Genomic DNA, 22,023 nt, shown 5'->3' on the forward strand with positions numbered 1-22,023 from the left:
CCACCCACACGCACGCACCCCTGCGTGTGCATCATTATAAAAATAATTATAAAAACTGAAAATTCTCCTGTACTTCGTTTTCTTAACTTAATGAGTTAAGGCTTCTTTGTTTCCAACTTAATCTTCCTAAGGAGATGTCAGAGTTATTCCCCAAAATTCTACTTATTCACTTTTTTGAAGAGCTAAAGTAAAGGAACATTTCCTAAAATCTGAGGACTGGGGAGGAGAAAGGGGTAAAGAAAAGAAATGCTGGGTATTAAGTCTCAGCCACTATAAGATTAACCCATGACAGTGTTATGCCAGTTTTAAACTACTACAACAACTCCATTGATTTCAATGCAGCTGCACCAGTTTAAAATTGGAGTAAGCTGAGGGGTGAATCCAGTCCAAACCCACTATTTCTCAACTTTTTTTTTCTTTCTTTTTTTTTTTTTTTGAGGGGGGGCAGGAGGTAAAGTCTTATCTGTATCTTCTGGTACCCCAGGTTGCAATCCTATCCCTACCCACCCATTCCAGTAATTTAAAGTATTTGGTCTTGTCAGAATAGTATAGCTATAATGGTTTGCCATTATTTCTTCTTTTGAAAGGATTAAGTGATAGGAACTGTATTGTTTTGGTGCTTTGTTATTGTGCAGATGTAACAATGCAGTTTGCACTGTACAGTCTTATTCTGACTATATTATTTGCACATACTTTATCAAATGTTTACAATGAAACATCAATTTAAGCAATATCTTGGATTGTGGTGTTAGGGACACTTACATATCTTAAGTAATCTTCCCCATTACCAGAATTCAATAAAACAAAACTACTGCTGTAGTATATACATTTTAGCTGGGTGTATTTTTTCCTTTAAAGTGTAGTGAAATCTAAAGAAAAATTAGAAAGGTTGTTTCTTGGAGATTACTGCTCCTTTTGCTTCAGGATTGTAGCTTTCTAAAGGCATTTAAAAAAATCTCACCACATTGTAAAGTAACAAAGTTATGAGATTTCTGTACATTAACAGATTATGTTTAAGCAATAGGAGTTCTAAGTGTGATATTAATTATTGTGGCACGCAAACTAACAGATCATCACACTCCTAGTTGTGTGTTATAGTAAACATATCAGCATAACTGCAAAATAATACATTCAAAATATGCAGTATATCTTAGCAGAAGAGAAACAGATGAGTCCCCTAGCAGCTTGGGAAAACATGCTCACGGTAGCCTTCATGCAGGAGGTCTTTATCTTGCTGGTCGGTGGAAAAGGGATGCTGCCCCTTTAAGGGATCTCCCTACAATGGGTGGGAAGGAGGCAGAAAGTTTACATGGATGGGCAGGAAGCAGCTGAGGCCAGGTCAGGGTCAGGTCACTGGTTTTCCTGCTGATGAGATGAGTGTATATGGGGGTTATTTATACCCCAGGCAGCTCCAAAGAAGCACTTTTTACCAGGATTGAGCTGGTAGCACCCATCCACAACTATGCAAAAGGACCAGGTGTTTTTCTCATGACCAGCTGTGGGGATTGCAATATTGACCCTTTTCTTTGGGGGCTGGGAAGGAATTTTTTCCTCACTGCCGGACTGGCTGGGACAGGATGTTCTCCTTCGCCTTCCCCATCAGCAGGTCTGGGACCCAGTGAGGTAAAGCACGGGATTCATGGCATAATATTTTGCAACACAGTACATAAAACTCATGGCAGATGTCTAGTGCAGGTCTTTGGTATGCAAGGGATATGGCTATCTGATAAAATGGACTGGAAAAAGGATTTGATGGAAAGCATCCCTTACGGGACCTGAGAAAGGGGTTTTAGGGCTCCTATGACTTGAACAGCAGGGAGCTAATCTTTTATAGCCTCCATTTCATCTTATATGAGGTGACAGAAGAAGGGTCCCAGCAATGGGATGGCTGGGACAATGTTGGGTATTACGTGGAAATTATTAAGAAAATGATCATGACCTGCACTGTACCGTTTATTGCCAGGTACTCCCAGATATTTTAAGTGAATGAAATTGCAGCCTACCACATTTATCATCTCTTGTCTTTCTTCTAACACGGCTGGACAAAGAGAAAATGTATTACGCAAACTGATGTGGTATTTATATCTCAAATACACACAATACAGATCTAATTTGCCACAAGATATGCTGTTTCCCCCACAGCCATATTTTAGCTCACATGACCGGAAGAATGTGTGACCACTCATTTAAGTAAAACAGGTGTAGTTTGTACATTTCATTCAGTAATGTTAGCATTTGCCAGTTTGACTACTCAATCCATTTCACTGGCTAATGGAAAATTGTCAGTTAGCCATACAGTCCTTTTCCAAATTATATGCATTATGAAATTTTTAGGCAGCTTTCACAATTACTTGACTTCAGAGCATGTTAAAAGTTAACTTTACAGGGAAATAAGATTTCATGGAAAAATATTAGATGAATGAGCCAGATTGTGAAATGAGCTGGTAGTCAGTTCAACTGAGTGGACAGGTATCCACATTACAAAAATCACCATTACAACTGACACCTTTGTAGAATTGCTCAGGCATGGAGATAGCTTGAGCTCAGACCAGGAAAAGGCAACTATAATATAGCTGACAGATCACTTAAATCCTGAAATTCTACCTTCTCCTTTAGTATTTGAAATTGAAGTTCCAGATTTTTACCAAAAAATCTGTTTGCTAATATGTTTTGTCAGTTTGCTGAATCAAAATGGTAGAAAACTCAAGATGAGAGTTGATTTAATAATTGTCATTGTTCTAAAGACCTAAGTTCCTGTTCAACCGTTTCAGAATCAAGAGAGCATTTTTAGTACATTTGGATTGCTTTTGCTGAAAATTAATAGGCTAGGTGTTGAAAATGCAAGTAAGTAGGATAAAAAGTATATCGGTATCTAAGGCCAGACACAAGAAAAATAGGTCTAGATAATCAGTTACTGTGTCAGTTTGTTGCAAACATTTTTTATTTTTCCAACTAGTTTACAGAGATGTACAAGCTTTTTAAAAATGTAACCAGATCTACTTTAGTTTCACTTAGTGAACACACTTTTCATTTTGGACAGTGTGTGTGTGTGTTTTTAATTTTTTCAGAATAAATGTGCTTATGAAGTGAATCACATAGTATGAGTTTTGAGTTTTATATATAAAAATGCTTCTTCTCCCCCTCCTCACCATTCTTTCAGGAAAAGGCACAGATTTTTGTCAAATTTAGGGAAAAACTGTAACCACTCTGGCATAAACATGCAAAAATTTGCATTTCCAGTAGTATTAGAAACAGAAAGAGATGCATATAATCTTAGAAGATTAATAAACAGCATCAAAAACTAAACCTAAACAAATTACTGGATTTTGTCTTTTTAAATTAAAATGACTTCTGAATGATCTAGCCAGAGCAGGAGTGCATATAGCTCATCCACGTATGAGGTTATTACATCCAGACTATTTAAAAAAGGGTTGGTTTTTTTTGTGCACTGAAAAATCTTTATGTTCATTAAAGATTAAAAATGATCTAAAATTACTACATTGATTACAAAGAACCACAAATATCAGAGAACTATTACCTAAACAAGCAGGTCATAAAGCTTTATTACCTGAAAACTCATTAGCTTCTATTTCATAAAGGTTTATTTTTACCTTTTATTTCCAATAAGCATAATGACCATGTTGGAATTGGAATGCTGGCGAGCATCTTCTAACCAGGTTGTCAAGTGATTGAAAGTATCTCTCCTGAGTTTGAACAAGAATGAAAATTAAGAGTGATGCTTCAAGAAAGAAAAGTATTTGCTCAAATGCGATCACCCACAGATTTTTCTTTAGTAATTTACTTCAGTGATAAAATATCTTACATTAAGTTCACACACAAGCCAATATCCTGTAAGCATAATCAAAGCTCAATATACTCTGTGACACATAAGACATAAAGGGTGAAATCCTGGCCCCGATGAAGTCAATAGCAAAGCTTCCACTGACTTCAATGGAGCCAAGATTTCACCCATATTCCGTGGCAAGTACATCTTGGCAGTCTGAAAAATAAAATAAAGTTTTATAATAGCATGAAATGCATTGAAAAGGATGCAGAAAATGAAGATTTGTTAAACTAATATATATGTATTGATTGTGTTATTCATGTAGTTTTAATGAAGATTTCCAGTTTGAGTTATGCCACAGGCTGCTGCTCCATTTTGCTGCAAGATCCACTATTTGCCATACCTCCCTCTTCCTTTTCTTGGCCACAAGGAGTATGGGAGGTTTTAACTGCATCTTTCCTTCTTTCTGATAGCTAGGATGTTATCAGCTTAAAGGAGTCAGGGGTAAAGGGATGGATGAAGGAGGTGGGTGATGGGAAGGAAAGCTCATCAAGTTCAAAGACACCTCAAGTTCAGCGTTCCAGGGTTTTTGTTGTTTCATTATCAGCAGAGAGAGTCAGCATGCAAGGTTCAGGGTTCAGAGTGCCAGTCAGAAGACATGCTGCCTCAGAAGCTCCACCTCATGACTCAAGCAGTGAACTCACTGAGCTCTAAAACATGCCTGCTAACAACAGCTAGCCCCCTGGGGGAAAGGAACAAGCAGACAAGCAGCAGTAAACAGTGAAGCAAGGACAAAATGGTGGTTGTCTTCACCTAAAAATCAGCAAGTTTGCTACTAAGTAAGTTCAAACAAGATGCTTTCACCAATATAACTGTAGATTTCATGACTATAACTTTCATTAAGAGTAATCAATAAAAGGCTCCATACATTGTAAAGAATTCTTCTAAATTACCTAAATAATTCAAACTTTAAAAACAAAACACACCAATGCAGTGGATACAATAGCAACTGCTACAGTCAAGATAAAAGATTTCTATTCTACCCCCCATTTTCTGGTGATCAATTTTCCAGGTTTAGTGTCTGCCTAAAAGAATATATATTTTAGGAAGTTTAAGTTTTTTTCTTTTAAGAAAAGTGAAAAATTTTACATAGTCTTCACTCTCCTTGTACTAAAACCCACCCCAAAAACAGTTTCTGCACAAAGATGCTTGTTCCATTATAAACAAAATCACAAAAAAATTACAACTCTTTTTGAACAGATGTACAATTGAGGCTGCAAAAGATGAAACTTAGAATGAAAATAGCCCTTATTGAGAAAGCTGCTACCTGTTCTGATGAAATTTGTTTTAACTCAGTAGTTATAATCCTTGAAAAAAAATTATACATTGCACTTTTCACCTTTTTGTTAGCTTGTAAATGTGAATAAGTTAGATATGTAATGAAAAACTGTAATGAAAACATGCATGAACCACGGCAAGGATTCGGCAAACGTTGTAAGGTGCAAAGGGAGGTCTGCTGCACACTTTGAAAACACTAATGCTTTAATCCTGAATTCAGAACCTCATGTCTACCGACACAGTTTTCAAGCCAGGAGCAGGGGCTAATGGTGTAAGCCCTTCAGAAGCCTCCGATGTGTCTTAGGGTATATCTACACTGCAACTGGGAGGTGTATAGGTTGACTTGACAATGGACGCAGAGAGCAGCGGTAAAGTTCTGCTTTCAGCATGAACTCTGGTATTTTCTTAGTGCTTACCCATGCAGCTGCAACAACTTTTAAAAGATCTTGTACAGAATTTCCTATAGGGCTGTCATAATATTAAAAAAAAAAATTGCAATTAATAGAAGCTTTAATCATATTGTTAAACAATAGAATACCAATTAAAATTTATTAAATATTTTTGGATATTTTTCTACATTTTCAAATATATTGATATCAATTACAACACAGAATACAAGTGTGCAATTCTCACTTTATATTATTTTTATTACAAATATTTGCACTGTAAAAAAAATGAACAAAAATTGTATTTTTCAGTTCATCTCATTCAAGTACTGCAGTGCAATCTCTATTGTGAAAGTGCAACTTACAAATGTAAAATTATTTATTTATTTATTTTTACACAATTGCACTTACAAACTAAGTACAGTTGTGCAGTGTAAAACTTTAGAGCCTACAAGTAGAAGCATGAAGGGGTGTACGAATGTTTAGCATATCTGGTACGTAAATACGTTGCATTGCCAGCTACAACAGTGCCATGCGAATGACTGTTCTCACTTTCAGGTGACCTTGTAAATAAGACCTTGTAAATAAGAAGTGGGCAGTATTATCTTCCATAAGACTTGTTTGTCTTAGCGATTGGCCGAACAAGAAATAGGACTGAGTGGACTTGTAGGCTCTAAAGTTTTATGCTGTTTTGGTTTTGAGTGCAGTTATGTAAAAAAATCATTCTAAATTTGAAAGTTGCGCTTTCAGGATAAAGAGACTGCACTACAGCACTTGTATGAAGTGAACTGAAAAATACTATTTATTTTGTTTATCTTTTTTACAGTGCAAATATTTGTAATAAAAAAAATAATAGAAAGTAAGCACCGTACACTTTGTATTCTGTGTTGTAATCAAAATCAATATATTTGAAAATGTAGTAAAACATCAAAAAATATTTATAATAAATTTAAATTGGTATTCTATTAACAGTGTGATTAAAACTGTGATTAATCACAACTATTTTTTTAATCTAGTTAATTTGTTTTTAATCACTTGCGTTAACTGTGATTAATTGACAGTCCTAATTTCCTAGTTTTCTGGGTTAAAAAAAAGAAATGGGCAAAAGAAAAGCTACTGACAAGCACTTTACTCTCCCTAACTTGGAAGCTCCATTGGTTTGCAATAAATGAGCACACAGCATATGTAAATTCCATAATTGGAAATTATTTGATTATACATCCCGCGGGGCTTCTAAGAATATACTGCATAGGAGACATGATTGCAACACATGCAGGTATACCTGAGCTAGTTTTGATTGTGATAGCTCACTAAAAATAGGCGTAAAGTTGTGGCAACACAGATGGCAACAAAGGTTAGCCACCCAAGTACAAGCCCACCTAGGATCCCAGGTGCGTACGTGTTGTATTTGAGGAAAAAAAAGTAAATCATGAAATTAAAGACCATATGGTACAGAGATAAGGTTCAACCTTCACTTGGCATTTCTTAACTTTTCAACATTTAAACCAGGTGACATTAATACTCCATTTACTACAGTTTTCGCGTGGCTTGTATTTCAGTTTATTTTACTCACTGACATCTAAACGTATCAATAACATTTCTACAGACAAAAAAAAAAATTGTACATTCTAAAATATTTCTGATGTCCTTCAGTAAGTTTCCCACCTTGTAATGTCATATACTAGTAAAGCCCCTGCTGCCCCTCTGTAGTATGACCTTGTGATGGAACGGAAGGACTCTTGCCCTGCCTGTAGGAAAACAAAGTACAGTTATTTCATTTATTAAATTACCATCTGTGACGAAAGCTACCAACTTATTAATTACATTGAGGGTTTTTTTGGGGTGGGAGTGGGGAGGGCTTGGGGAACAAAACCTCACTAGTTCTGGAAAGAAAAGTCACATATAAGAAGATGACTACAGCAGAATGTCATTAATAAAAAAAGAAAGAGAGAGAAAGAAAGATCAGGAACAAGACCTCTAAACCTTTTTTGGCAATCCCTGACAACCCAATTTACTGAATGGCTTCACAATACATGAATCATTATTAGAACACAGAATGGACTCCTAGCAACTAAGCTCTGAAGACAAATTTGAAAGGAAGCAAATAACCCAGAGCTTCACATTTGAATTCAATAACCCGCTCCCTGGGGCAGCTGTTGACACTAGAATAAATAAAGCCCATTGTAAATAAATGATGAATGACATCTTTACGCCCACCATCTGCTGGTGTAAAGGTTGTTGGAAGGCCAAGGATGCAGATTTTATCCGTTATATCATAAACTGCAGCCAGCTTTCAACAGTCTTCAGATGGAATTCTTTCAGTAATCATTTTATTATGAAAAACAGAAAATGGTTCAGAATTTAATTTCATATCATTCTGCTCTCCACTTAATCAGTTTCCTTTCTATTTGATATATAATGCTTGCCAAAAGGCAACAGGATGTAAGAGTCATCTTCATACCCACTGGTGAAACAAACACCAGAGATCCTGCATATATTAGGCAGTTTCTCTTTTTTGTAGATAAGAATTTCTGTTACAAAGGTATCTCTGCACAAGGGATGTGGCCCACCGATTGATATTTGTGGTCATCGTGAAAGATTCTCCAGTTTATTTTTACCCCTTTGCGCAGACCAAAATGTCCCTAACCCCTTGGAAGTGTCATCATGCAGCTTTCAGAGAAGATTCACCTGTACTATTTCTATTCGTAGAGATCCATTTCTGCATATATGACAGTATTAAATTCTTCAGGGCAAGGGAACTAATGACAAATGTAGTTAGTCAACTGTACAGTAAGTAAACAATTTACAGAAAGTTAAACAGGTTCAGTGGACAGAAGAGTAGGCCTAATCAAGATTCAGCTCCTGGAAAATGCAGAAATTCACAGCAGCAGACTCTGAGCTCCCTTCCCCCATTTCCCAAGAGAAATGCTCACCAGCATCTGACAACCATGTTATTATAAATACTGAGATGTGAAACGTTCACCTCTAATTCTAAGCCACATAGTACAATATGTCTTCCAGTGATGTCAGAAAATGCCACTGAGTAGGATTAGGACATACTAACGTTTATGTGGAGAAGGCCCCACAGGTAGTAAAATATTGTTACTCAGTTGAAATTAAGATAATGATTTTTGAAAAATGAAAACAATATTAAGCATACATGATATTTTATCGAAAAAGAGAGGCTTCTGCCATATATGCCTACTGGATCTGCAAGGAACTTACTCCCATTGAATAAGCTTATCTTCCAAGAAAGGCCCTCTTGAATCAGGGAGAAGAGTTCACTAGCAAGAGTGACATAGGCCATATCTACTCTACAAAAGAATCCATAATATTAAATCTTTAAAGAAAACAAAATCAAAACCCACACACATTGTTAAGAATATTTTGTTTTAGCAGAGTTGTGCTGTGGTGTACATGGGTTTCTCAAATAACATTATGACCTTCCAGGCTAACCAGTAACAAACAGTTTATTAAAAGCTTATGCCCTAAGCACACTGGGGAAAACACACACACACAGACACACACTTAAAATTATACTTTTTAAATTGCTTTCTTGGAACACTTGTATCAAACAGGACTCTAGCTACTTTTCAGGTGCTATGCCCACACATACATCTTTACAAAGTTAAAAACTGCTACTCTCTGTACGCTGTTCAAGTTTATATGTACCACAGACAGGATGCCAATAAGGTTTTACAACTCTGTCCTTAGTTCCAAAACCCAGACGCTCCATGAATTCTACAAATATGATTTTTGTTTTTCCGAGCAAGTGAATAGTTCTCAAACTCACACACTGGTAAAAAATGGGTTACTTACTGTAACTGATTCTTCGAGATGTGACGTAGACGTTTATTCCACTGAGGTGTGTTCGTGCCAGTGTGCCGAGTAGGAGACTTTTGCCTAGCAGTGCCCTTTGAGGAGTAGTGCTTGCACCACATGCCTGTAGCTCCTCCTCTGGCTATATGAGGTGGTGCCACTCTGATCCCCCTCAGTTGCTTCGCACCAAAAGCCTGAGAGGAGACTCCCACCCTCCATCCGTGTGGTCATGGAGTACATCTTGAAGAACCACAGTTACAGTTAGCAACCATTTATTTTTCTTTGAGTAGATGCAGGCGTGTATTTCAACTAGGTGAGTTGTGAGCAGTACCCGAATCCAGAGAGGTTTGGAGTTTACTGCAATTGGAAGGGCAGCCCTGCAATCCCTACACCTGGATCAGCCTGGAAGATGCAGAAATAGCATAATGGTCCCTAAACAGATGCATGGATGACCACGTGGCTGCTCAGCAAGTGTGCAGTATGTGCAGTATGAAAACGTCACTGAGGAACGCTATCGATGTGCTCTTGTGGAGTGAGCCCGTGTGCAATGAGGAGGCATAGCCAAAGCCATCTCATATGCAGCCTTGATACAAGACAGTATCCATCTAGAGATTGTCTGTGCAGAGATCCCTTGCCTCTTCATGCGGTCTGCATCTGCCACAAACAAGCAAGGAGAAACACAAAATGGTTTGCTCCTGTCTAGGTAAAAGGCTAGATATCCCCTGACATCCAGAGCATGAAGGCATTGTTCTTCTGGGGAAGAGTCCATCTCAGGGAAAAACACAAATAAATACAATGCTTGATTCAGATGCAACTGAGAGACTGCCTTGGATAAAAATTTTGGGTGTGGTCATCACATTATCTTGTCTTTGGGGAAATGAGTATAAGGTGCCTCAGCCATTAGGGCCTGCAACTCTCACACCATTCTTTCCAAAGTGATAGCAATCAGGAACATGGTTTTCTGAGACAGGAGGGACAGTGGGCAGGCCGCAAGGGGCCTGGAGGAAGGGCCCATCAGAGCTGCCAGGACTGTGTTCATGTCTCACAAGGGAACTGTTTCTTAGACTGGAGGATGTGAGGAGAGAAGCCCCTTCAGCAGGGTGGATAAAAAAATCAATGATAAAAAAAAAATAAAAAAAATCCCACAGATTTTTTTAATTTAAATCAGATTTTTTTTGATAAAATGCTTTTTGAGGGGGGAAAAAAAAAACCCTATCTAAAGACAGTTTTAATTAAGATCCATGATGAGATAACTTTGAGCTATAATGTAATATGGATTATACATTCTAATTCTATAGTATGAGACAATATATTCATGTAATGTTTAAGAAAAGTTTTGTAAATGAATTCCAATAGTTAATGGATTAGGGGGGACCCAATCTTATGGGGTTCCAGCGGCTTGTGTATAGATTAACCTAAATAATCTTTCTATCTACTCGATGGGACTCAGTGCTAAGTCTAGAAGATACCATCAGAGAGGCTTAGTTTTGCAGTTCTCAAACTGTGAATTTGTGTCTCCAGAGAGAACATGCTTGTTAACAGCAAAAATGTTTTAAAATAAATAAAAAAAAGATATATAGAGGTGACAAATAACAGACCTCAACCCTATAGTCCCTCTGCAAATTTGCATACACACAGTCAGTCCCTTACCTCTCTCTGAGGGCATGTCTACACTACGAGATTAGGTCGAATTTATAGAAGTTGATTTTTAGGAAGCGATTTTATACAGTCGACTGTGTTGTCGTCCCACCCCCAGCGTATTAAGTTGGCAGAGTGCGTCCACAGTACTGTGGTGTGCGTTGACTTTCCGAGTGTTGCACTGTGGATAGCTATCCCACAGTTCCCGCAGTCTCCGCTGCCCAATGGAATTCTGGGTCGAGCTCCCAATGCCTGATGGGGCAAAAACATTGTCATGGGTGGTTTTGGGTACCTGTCGTCAGTCGCCCCTCCTTCCGTGAAAGCAATGGCAGACAATCATTTTGTGCCTTTTTCTGTGCAGACGCCATACTGCGGTCAGCAGACGGTGCAGTAGGACTGCTAACCGTCATAGTCATCCACCGCTTCCACTGCAACTCTGCTCTCCTGGTGCCATGAATCCACCTTGCAGGTCCTCTCGTCGTTCTGTATAAATATCTATTCTCGTGGCATCCGTCATCATCCACCACTTCCGCTGTAACTCTGCTCTCCTGCAGAGAACATACCCCAGCAAGCACGGAGCCCGCTCAGCTCACCGCTCCTGTTGTGAGCATTGTAAACACCTCATGCATTATCCTGCAGTAGGTGCAGAACCTGCAAAAGCAGGCAAGGAGGTGACAACAGCGCAATCACGATAGTGATGAGGACATGGACACAGACTTCTCTCAAAGCACGAGCCCTGGCAATTTGGACATCATGCTGGTAATGGGGCAGATTCCTGCCGTGGAAAGTCGATTCTGGGCCCGGGAAACAAGCAGACTGGTGGGACCGCATAGTGTTGCGGGTCTGGGATGATTCCCAGTGGCTGCCAAACTTTCGCATGAGTAAGGGCACTTTCATGGAACTTTGTGACTTGCTTTCCCTTGCCCTGAAGTGCAAGAATACCAAGATGAGAGCAGCCCTCACAGTTGAAAAGTGAGTGGCAATAGCCCTCTGGAAGCTTGCAACGCCAGACAGCTACCGGTCAGTTGGGAATCAATTTGGAGTGGACAGATCTATTGTGGGGGCTGCTGTGATCCAAGCAGCCAACGCAGCCACTGAGCTGCTGCTATCAAGGGTAGTGACTCTGGGAAATGTGGTCATAGTGGATGGCTTTGCTGCAATAGGGTTCCCTAACTGTGGTGGGGCGATAGACGGAACGCATATCCCTGTCTTGGGACCAGACCACTAAGGCAGCCAGTACATAAACTGCAAGGGGTACTTTTCAATGGTGCTGCAAGCACAGGTGGATCACAAGGGATGTTTCACTGACATCATCAACGTGGGATGGCTGGGAAAGGTGCATGACACTCACATCTTCAGGAATTCTGGTCTGTTTGAACAGCTGCAGGAAGGAACTTACTTTCCAGACCAGAAAATTATCACTGGGGATGTTGAAATCCCTATAGTTAGTTATCTTTGGGGACCCAGCCTACCCCTTAATACCGTGGCTCATGAAGCCATACACAGGCACCCTGGACAGTAGTAAGGAGCAGTTCAACCATAGACTGAGCAAGTGCAGAATGGTGGTAAAATGTGCATTTGGAAGTTTAAAAGCTTGCTGGCGCAGTTTATTGACTAGGTTAGACCTCAGCAAAACCAGTATTCCCATTGTTATTGCTGCTTGCTGTGTGCTCCACAATCTCTGTGAGAGTAAGGGGAGATGTTTATGGCGGGGTGGGAGGTTGAGGCAAATCCCTTGGCAGCCAGACACCGGGGTGAATAGAAGAGCACAGCTGGGCGCCCTGCACATCAGAGAAGCTTTGAAAACCAGTTTCATGACTGGTCAGGCTACGGTGTGACAGTTCTGTTTGTTTTTCCTTCATGAAAACCCACCCCCTTGGTTGACTCTACTTTCTTGTAAGCCAGCCAACCTCCCCCCTTTGATCACTGCTTTCAGAGGCAATAACGTCATTATTGTTTCAAAATCATGCATTCTTTATTAATTCATCACACAAATAGGGGGAAAACTAGCAAGGTAGCCCAGGAGAAGCGGGTGAGGAGGGAAGCACCGGGTGGGGTGATGGATGAGGGGAGGAGAGGAGAGAAGGACAAGGCCACACTACAGTTCAAAACTTATTGAATGCCAGCCTTCTGTTGCTTGGGCAATGCTCTGGAGTGAAGTGGCCAGGTGCCCATAGCCTCCCCCCCATGTTCTTGTGCGTCGGGATGAGAAGGATATGGAACTTGGGGAGGAGGGCAGGTGGTTATACAGGGGCTGCAGTGGCGGTCTGTGCTCCTGCTGCCTTTCCTGCAGCTCCACCAGACACCTAAGCACGTCAGTTTGCTCCCCCATTAGACTCAGCATTGCATCCTGCCTCCTCTTAGCGTGCTCCTCCTTCCTCTCAACATGTTCATTTAACGCTTTCCTGGACTCTGCCATTGTTTGCCTCCACGCATTCTGCTGAGCTCTTTCAGTGCAAAAGGACTGCATGAGCTCTAAGAACATGTCATCGTGAGTGCGTTTTTTTCACCTTCTAATCTGCCCTAGCCTCTGGGACGGAGATGATAGGGGGAGCGTAGAAACATTTACAGCTACGGGAGGAAAAAAAAGGGAGAGTAGTATTTAAAAAGATACATTTTAGAGAACAAAGAGAAGACTATTTCACACTAAATCAAGCAATTCACATTACATAGCACATGTGCTTCACCACGCCCCACCCCAACTGCGTGGCTAGTATCAGGGAAGATCCCTCTCAGCCAAACGTGAACAGCTCAGCATGAATAGGCCTCCCTCCACTGCATGGCAAAGGCTTTTAGAGTATCTCCAGGAGAGCTTCATGGAGATGTCCCTGGAGGATTTCCACTCCATCCCCAGACACGTTAACAGACTTTTCCAGTAGCTATACTTGCCGCAAATGCATCCCAAGTCTTCAGGGCAAATTAATCATTAAACAAGCTTGCTTTTAAACCCTGTATTATATTTACAAAGGTACACTCACCAGAGGTGCCTTCTCCGACTTCATGGTCCGTGTCAAGGTTCCTCCCCCACTCTGAACTCTAGAGTACAGATGTGGGGACCTGCATGAAAAACCTCCTAAGCTTATCTTTACCAGCTTAGGTCAAAACTTCCCCAAGGTACAAAATATTCCACCCTTTGTCCTTGGATTGGCCGCTACCACCACCAAACTAATACTGGTTACTGGGGAAGAGCTGTTTGGACACGTCTTTCCCACCAAAATACTTCCCAAAACCTTGCACCCCACTTCCTGGACCAGGTTTGGTAAAAAGCCTCACCAATTTGCCTAGGTGATCACAGACCCAGATCCTTGGATCTGAGAACAATGAAAAAGCATTCTGTTTTCTTACAAGAAGACTTTTAATAAAAATAGAAGTAAATAGAAATAAAGAAATCCCCCCTGTAAAATCAGGATGGTAGATACCTTACAGGGTAATTAGATTCAAAAACATAGAGAACCCCTCTAGGCAAAACCTTAAGTTACAAAAAAGATACACAGACAGAAATAGTTATTCTATTCAGCACAGTTCTTTTCTCAGCCATTTAAAGAAATCATAATCTAACACGTACCTAGCTAGATTACTTACTAAAAGTTCTAAGACTGCATTCCTGGTCTATCCCCGGCCAAGACAGAATATAGACAGACCCACAGACCCTTTGTTTCTCTCCCTCCTCCCAGCTTTTGAAAGTATTTTGTCTCCTCATTGGTCATTTTGGTCAGGTACCAGCGAGGTTACCTTTAGCTTCTTAACCCTTTACAGGTGAGAGGAGCTTTCCCCTGACCAGGAGGGATTTCAAAGGGGTTTACCCTTCCCTTTATATTTATGACAGTCCGGGAGCCCGCCCTGGGAGAGTATTGGCTCCAGGGTGATAAACAGTTCCTGGCTGCCGGGGAGAAGGGATTCTCTGCTTGCCTGCTGTGCACTATCCTCAACCTCTTCCTCATCCACAAAATCCTCATCCCTGTTGCATGAGACTCCCCCCTTACAGATGTCCATGGACAGTGATGGGGTAGTGGTAGGGGCCCACCCTACAACTGCATGCAGCTCATCATAGAAGCGGCCTGTATGGGGCTCTGACCCAGAGAGACCGTTTGCATCCTTTGTTTTTTGGTAGGCTTGCCTCAGCTCTTTAACTTTCATGCAGCACTGCTGTGTGTCCCTGTTGTAGCCTCTTTCCAACATGCCTGTGGAGTTTTTGGCAAATATATTGGCATTTCGTCTTTTGGAACGGAGTTCTGGCTGCACGGATTCCTCTCCCCATACAGCGATCAGATCCAGTACCTCCATGCTGGAGCTCTTTTGCAATTCTGGGACTCCACGGTCACCTGTGCTGATCTGCTCGCCACACTGGCCAAACAGGAAATGAAATTCAAAAATTCCTGGGGCTTTTCCTGTCTACCTGGCCAGTACATCTGAGTTGAGAGTGCTGTCCAGAGTGGTCACAATGGAACACTCTGGGAAAGCTCCCAGAGGCCAATACTATCGAGTTGCTCCACATTACCCCAAATTCGACCCAGCGAGGTCCATCTTAGCGTTAAACCCCTCGCCAGGGAGAAGTACAGAAATTGATTTTAAGAGCCCTTTAAGTCGACAAAACAGGCTTGGTCGTGTGGATGGGTGCAGGGTTAAATCAAGCTACTGCTGCTAAATTCGACCTAAACTCGTAGTGTAGACCAGGGCTAAGAGTGCAAACTTTCAGAAAGTTCAGTTAATAGAAGATTGTTGGGGGCGGAACAGATCTGGACAATGAGAAGAAGACTGGAGATAAATGTGAGAGGGGAGGGACAGGCAGTAGAAACAAAAAGGAAACTGTCTGAGCAGCATATTCCAGAAGTCTTGAGGTCTTTCTGAGTGTAGCCTTCACTGATTTGAGATCTACCATACCATTCTCTCACTAAAAGGGAAAACCTCTAATGGCAGCAGGCCATAAAAGAGACCCAGTTTGGGTCTCATCTATCTCGGAGTTGTGAAGAATATGTATTAAGGTTATAACAACCAACAAGAATACACTTTTATATAGAAATCCATGATTAAATCGAGTCTTCCTGACTAGTGATTTAAATCATGATTTAAATCAAATCCACCCTGCCCTTCAGAAATCTTGTCCGCATGGCATGGAAAAAAATAACTTCCCTTGAGTCAGGGGGTGGAACACAGATACCGCTGTCAAATGCGCTCTCAGTAAACTGAGAGCAAGGCCCGATTTCTGAAGACATAGCAGGTACTCCAATATGTCCTGGATGGGAGCCCTGTCAGTTAGATCCCACAGGTCAAGGACCACACCAAAAACCTCTTCCACTTCACTAAGTAGACCGGCCTACTGTTGAGGAGAACTTGTCGGAAAGCCACCAAGCACTGCTGCTCCTCTTCATTCAACCATGTAGCATACATGCCATAAGGTGCAGGGAGCTGATCGCAGGATGGAGAGTGCAGTCATGGTCCTGAGTGAGGAGGTTGGGACGGAGAGGAAGCAGTATGGGAGGCTGAACTGATAGAGCAAGGAGGTCTGAAAACCAGTACTGTCTTGGTCACACTTGAGCAACGAGGATGACCTTTGGCCTGATCCGCCTTGAGCTTGAGGATGACCTGTAGAATGATCGGAATAGGGGGAAAGGCATAAAAACGAGCCCACTGCCAGCTGCAGTGGAAGCTGTTGGAGAGGGAGCCTGGACTGAGACCTCTCCGGGAGCAGAATAGAGGACTTTGTTTTCCCTCGTCACAAACAGGTTGATGATGGGGATGCCCCATGTTGCAAAGACGACCCAGAGAACACTTCAAGGACCACTCGTGGCTGAGATGGTTTGCAAGATGATTTTACGTTCCTGGCAAATGGATTGCTACTGGAATGTTGTCATCTTTGATGCAAAAACATTGACACAGGCTGACTGCCTCCAGACACAGTAACATGGAATGTTATCCCTGCTTGTTCACATGGTACATTGTTTTGATAGTTTGTGAGTATGCGAACCACTGAGTGTATGATGTAGTCCCAGAAGACACAACGTGCACTGTGGATGGCCCAAGGTTCCAACACGTTGGTATGGAGTTAGGCTTCCTGTTCTGGACACAGGCCCTGCACCCTCAACGAGTCCAGATGTGCCCCATTTCCCTCAAACCCAGAAGGGAAATGTTGGTAGTCACTGACTTGGTTGGAGAGAGCTGAGTGAAAAAGACTCCTTAGCAACATTGTGTGGGAGTGTGTGCGCGCCACCCTGAGGGGAATCAGTGTCGCACCGCCTCATATAGCCGGGAGGGGCCACAGCCACGAGGTACGAGTGCTGACCCTCTCCAGGTAGTGCTAGGCAAAAGTCTCTGGCTCCTGTGTGCTGGGCACACGCATCCTTAAGTGAAATACATGTCTGTATCTACTCAAAAAAATTTTCCTCACAAACAGAAATATTAGTGTTCCAAAGTACTGTATGTGATATGCTGAAATCACATCAGACCGTATTTATGCTATTCTGATATGGTTAGGCATTTGCCACAGATACTACTACATTAAGGTTGCCTGTTTGCCACGATCATAAATGCCATCACAAAAAACATGACAGGTTTCTCCCCCCCACCCCCCTGAAAAATCGTAGTCTTGGTCACCCTGTCTAGCCTGCTACTGAGCAAGTGGCTCTATGAAGTTTTACAAATTTGGCTCCATGTACATACAGCACATGGGTTTTGAAGTTATTGTAAACATTTATTGTCAAATATCTGATGTAGTATCATAATTTCCCTTCATGAAAAATATCGTGCACCAGGACTTCCCCTTAGAAAAAAGCCACAATAGTCTATACTTTTATTTTATTGCCAGAATAGTCATCACTTTTGCCATTTTTTGCCACAAATAATCAACCCTAGTTATTACCACCACCACTTGACAGAGGTGATAAGTGAATTTACAGCTCAGTAATTAATACTTGTTTGAGGGCACAATCATCAGCATTACATCAAGCATGCCCTCATACATATGTTCTCAACACTCTAACTAAATGTAGTTTCTTTTCACCCTACATAGAATAAGAGAGTGGATAAATAAGTTTCTATAGAGAAGACAATTAATTGCATATAAATCTAAATGTATGATTTTGCTCTTTAATAAGTAATGTCTTTTATTCTAAAAAAAGCGTGTATCAAATATTGTACTTTTTGAAAATGTGTTTCTGCAGAAGGCCAAAATAGCAGGTAAATACACATAGAATACCAAATAAAATGGTCTACAATTGATTTTTAAATATGCATAATTTTAAACCCTGCTAATCTGAAACACATACATGTTAAGGCTTCCTGATACCAGCAAAAAAAAAAAGTAAAGAGAAAAGCAGTGTTTATTAAGCAGCCATAAAATAAGCTTTACATTTTTCCAATAACCTTATATTAAATACATTGATTCAGACATTTATAAAAAAGACTTCATGTTACTACTTTGCAAGTCTGATCTGGTGGGACCAATTTGAGTTTAACTATTTATGATGCCACGAATGACATTTATGAAAATAGCAGACTGGAAGCTGAATCCAAAATTAAAAACGGGTCTGACACTATATTATACATTCATATAGAATAGACATAAAGAAATAGGATTAATCAGGCTCCTTGTAAAAGCCAATACAGTATATTCCCATTTATCCAAAACCCTATTATCCAAACCTCCACAGCACGTATCTCATGCTGGAGTACAAGGAAGGGATTTGAATAATACAGAGGTTCGGATAGAGCCGAGATCCCTGGCTAGGACTGCGAGGACGACCCCCCAGCCATGGGGGAAGCTACCCTGCTTCTGAAAGGCTCCAGGTGCAGCACAGGGAACCCTTTGCAGCCTTGCTGTCACAGCCCCACTGACTCAGACCTTGTCAGTTTTGTCGACAAAAGTCAACAGGGTCATCTGGTGGCATGGCAAATCAGGACCTCTTTTTGATTTCAGAGGAGTCTAACCAGTCCCAGCACTCCAGCTCTGGTGCACACGATTCAGGAGAAGGGAACTCCGGTAAGTGCTCATTCTGCTTTAATACTGCATAGTGTATGGAGATTGAGCTCTCATTTACTTTGTTACATGGAAGAGGAGGGATAAGGGTCAGAAATTAACAATACAGCCTGTGGGAGCCAGGCAGAAAAGTTTGTTAATGTACACTGGGATGTCCTGGGAATCCTCCATAGTAATCTCTAGGAAACTTTCCCATAGGTATTAAAATCCTTTGCCGAAAGCTCCTTGGCAGAGCTGCCTTGTTTCTCCCCCACGCTGTAGGAACTTTACCACGCTGTGACGCTCTGTACCTCGGGGGAACACCCAGCATCCCCATGTTCATCCTTGTAAAATGACTGTGTGGTATCCAATGCAAAGTTTGTCATCTTGGGTGTCTGCGGAAGGCTCATGATGCACCAAGCATTGTTGCTATCGTGATATTATAGTAATTGTTGTTACAATTATATTATAGTAATTGTTGTTATAGTAATGTTACAGGTTATAATTTCATGTATATAGTTATGAGGCTGAAAATGTATCCTCATGGCTTAAAATATCCCAGGCAAAAACTCTCCAAGAGCAGGGTTAAATTCACCACTGCGCAGAAGGCCTGCACAACACCTACTCATAGATTCCAAGCTCAGAGAGGACCACTGTGATCATCTAGTCTCACCTCCTGCATAGTACAGCCACTGAACTTCCCCAACATAATTCCAAGAGTATATCTTTTAGAAAAACATCCAATCTGGATTTAAAAATTGGCATTGATGGAGAATCCACAATGTACCTTGATGAATTGTTCCAATGGTTAATTACTCTCAGTTAAAAAAATAAAATAAAAATTTAAGCCTTATTTCCAGACTGAATTTGTCTAGCTTCAACTCCTAGCCAGTGGACCATGTTATACCTTTATCTGCTAGACTGAAGACCCCACTATTAAATATTTGTTCCCACGTACGTATCTACAGACTATTATCAAGTCACCCCTTAACCTTCTCTTTGTTAAGTTAAACAGATTGAGCTCCTTGAGTCTATCACTATAAGGCATATTTTCTAATTCTTTAATCGTTGTCATGGCTCTTCTCTGAACCCTCTCCAATTTATCAACATCTTTCTTGATTTGTGGACGCTGCAATTGGAATCAGTATTCCAACTGCAACTGCACCAGTGCCAAATAGAGGGATACCCTCTCTACTCATATTCGAGATTCCCCTGTTTATTCATCCAAGGACTGGATTAGCCCTTTTGGCCATAGTGTTGCATTACAAGCTCACGTTCAGCTGATTATCCACCTCAACTCCTAAATCTTTTTCAGAATCACTGCTTCTGAGGATAGAGTCCTCCATCATGTAAGTATGGCCTACATTTTTTGTTCCTAGATATATATATTTACATTTGGCCATGTTAAAATATATACTGTTTGCTTGTATCCAATTTTCCAAGCAATCCAGATCACTTTGAATCAGTGATCTGTCCTCTTCATTTTTTACCAACCCACCAATGTGTGTGTCATCTGCAAACTTTATCAGTGATGGTTTTATGTTTTCTTCCAGGTCACTAATAAGGATGTTAAATAGCATAGGACCAAGAACCACAATCCCTGCAGGACCCCTCTAGTAACACACTCATTCGATGATGATTCCCCATTTACATTTTGAGACCTATCAGTTAGCCAGCTTTTATCCATTTAATGTGTGGCATCTTGCCTGAAAAAATGCTTTTTTACCCACAAAAACTTATGCCGAAATAAATCTGCTAGTCTTTAAGGTGCCACCGGACTCCTTGCTGTTTTAGTGGAACAGAAAGAGTGCTATCATATAGGACAACATGATCTGTTTCTCCCCGCCCCCCCCAAACACAGAACAGAAATATTTATTGAACACTTCAGCCTTTTTTGCATTACTATTGATAATTCTACCTTATCCTTATGGCAATGGACCAATACCATAGTTAGGATTCTTTTTGTTCCTAATATACTTAAAGGAACTCCTCCTTTTTGTCCTCAAAGCTGCTGGCCATAGATTTCTCGTTGTGTCCCTTTGCTTCTCTTATCAATTTCCCACAATTTCTAGCTTCTGATTTATATTTATTATAATCAACTTCCCCTTTCTTCCATTTATTATTTTTTAAAAATATTTTTTATAGCTTTCTTTATTTCCCGATTACACCTGGCCGCCTTCCTTGATTTTGGGATTATGGCTTTTTGGATATCTAGTAAAGTGTTCTTAAACAATTCAAATTGTCATTCACTAATCCTTTCCTAAGTCCCACCTAAGTTCTATCTTGAAAATTTAAGTGGGATATAAGTGGTGCACTAGACATATGCTGGCCCTCTGCTCAGCGGTGAAACTTAACCTTCCTATTGCCCCAGAAAGATGCTTGTTGTCAACCATACTGTACGGTGCATAATACACACTTGCAGTTTTCATTTGAGACTATAAATGGATCTTATTGCTTGGCCTTTTATGTGCAAACAAGCCTATGCTACTTCCAATCAGACTGCTGTCAGTAAGGATCAAAGACCCTTTTCTTCTCAGTAATCAAGTTTTTGGACACTAGAAATACAAGATGCTGGACACACTCAAATTACTAGTTTCCTCACTAAATTTAAATTGTGCCACTGCTATATTTTTTTTCTTGTGTAGAAAGCTTTATTTTCTGATTTGTGGCATATAATGCATAAAAAAATTATATTGGACATAAGTGACTTACTTGTTTGTACTACAGTAGCGAAGTGGCCCCATTCAGTAGTGGGGTCCCTTTGTGCTACAAGTTATACAAACTTTACAAGACATAGTGAAAGTTCGTGACCTTTAACTGCAAATATTATCTATTCGTAACTGAGATTTTATAATTAATTTAATTTACACACATTTTATAAGCTCTCAGTTCAGTTGTGTGTGTAAATCTAAAGATAAGCACTAGCCCATGAAATTTGGGCAAAAGGATATCCAGGTTGGCTGCCACTTTGGAACAGTTCTTAAAGTATGATCTGTGGAATAAAATATTTTAGATGGAGTGAAAGGGGAGACAAATATGTGCCCTTAAACTGTAGTTCTGCAATATTTTCTGAAATTTTACACCCAAGATGTGTAAATAAATTAGAG

The 22,023-nt window shown here is 40.6% G+C and overlaps 1 protein-coding gene across 1 annotated transcript in view; it reads right to left on the reverse strand.

Moving 5' to 3' along the window:
* Positions 1-22,023, reverse strand: part of RAB2A (RAB2A, member RAS oncogene family) — an 82,397-nt gene that overhangs the window by 24,389 nt on the left and 35,985 nt on the right. The window contains exons 4-5 of the mRNA XM_077810227.1: positions 7,174-7,256; positions 3,612-3,704 (exon numbers count right to left, since the gene is read on the reverse strand). Coding sequence (XP_077666353.1) covers positions 3,612-3,704; positions 7,174-7,256 — 176 coding nt within the window. The remainder of the gene's footprint in view (positions 1-3,611; positions 3,705-7,173; positions 7,257-22,023) is intronic.

This window comes from Eretmochelys imbricata, chromosome 2, assembly GCF_965152235.1.
Source record: "Eretmochelys imbricata isolate rEreImb1 chromosome 2, rEreImb1.hap1, whole genome shotgun sequence".
In the NCBI taxonomy this organism is placed as follows: Eukaryota; Metazoa; Chordata; order Testudines; family Cheloniidae; genus Eretmochelys; species Eretmochelys imbricata.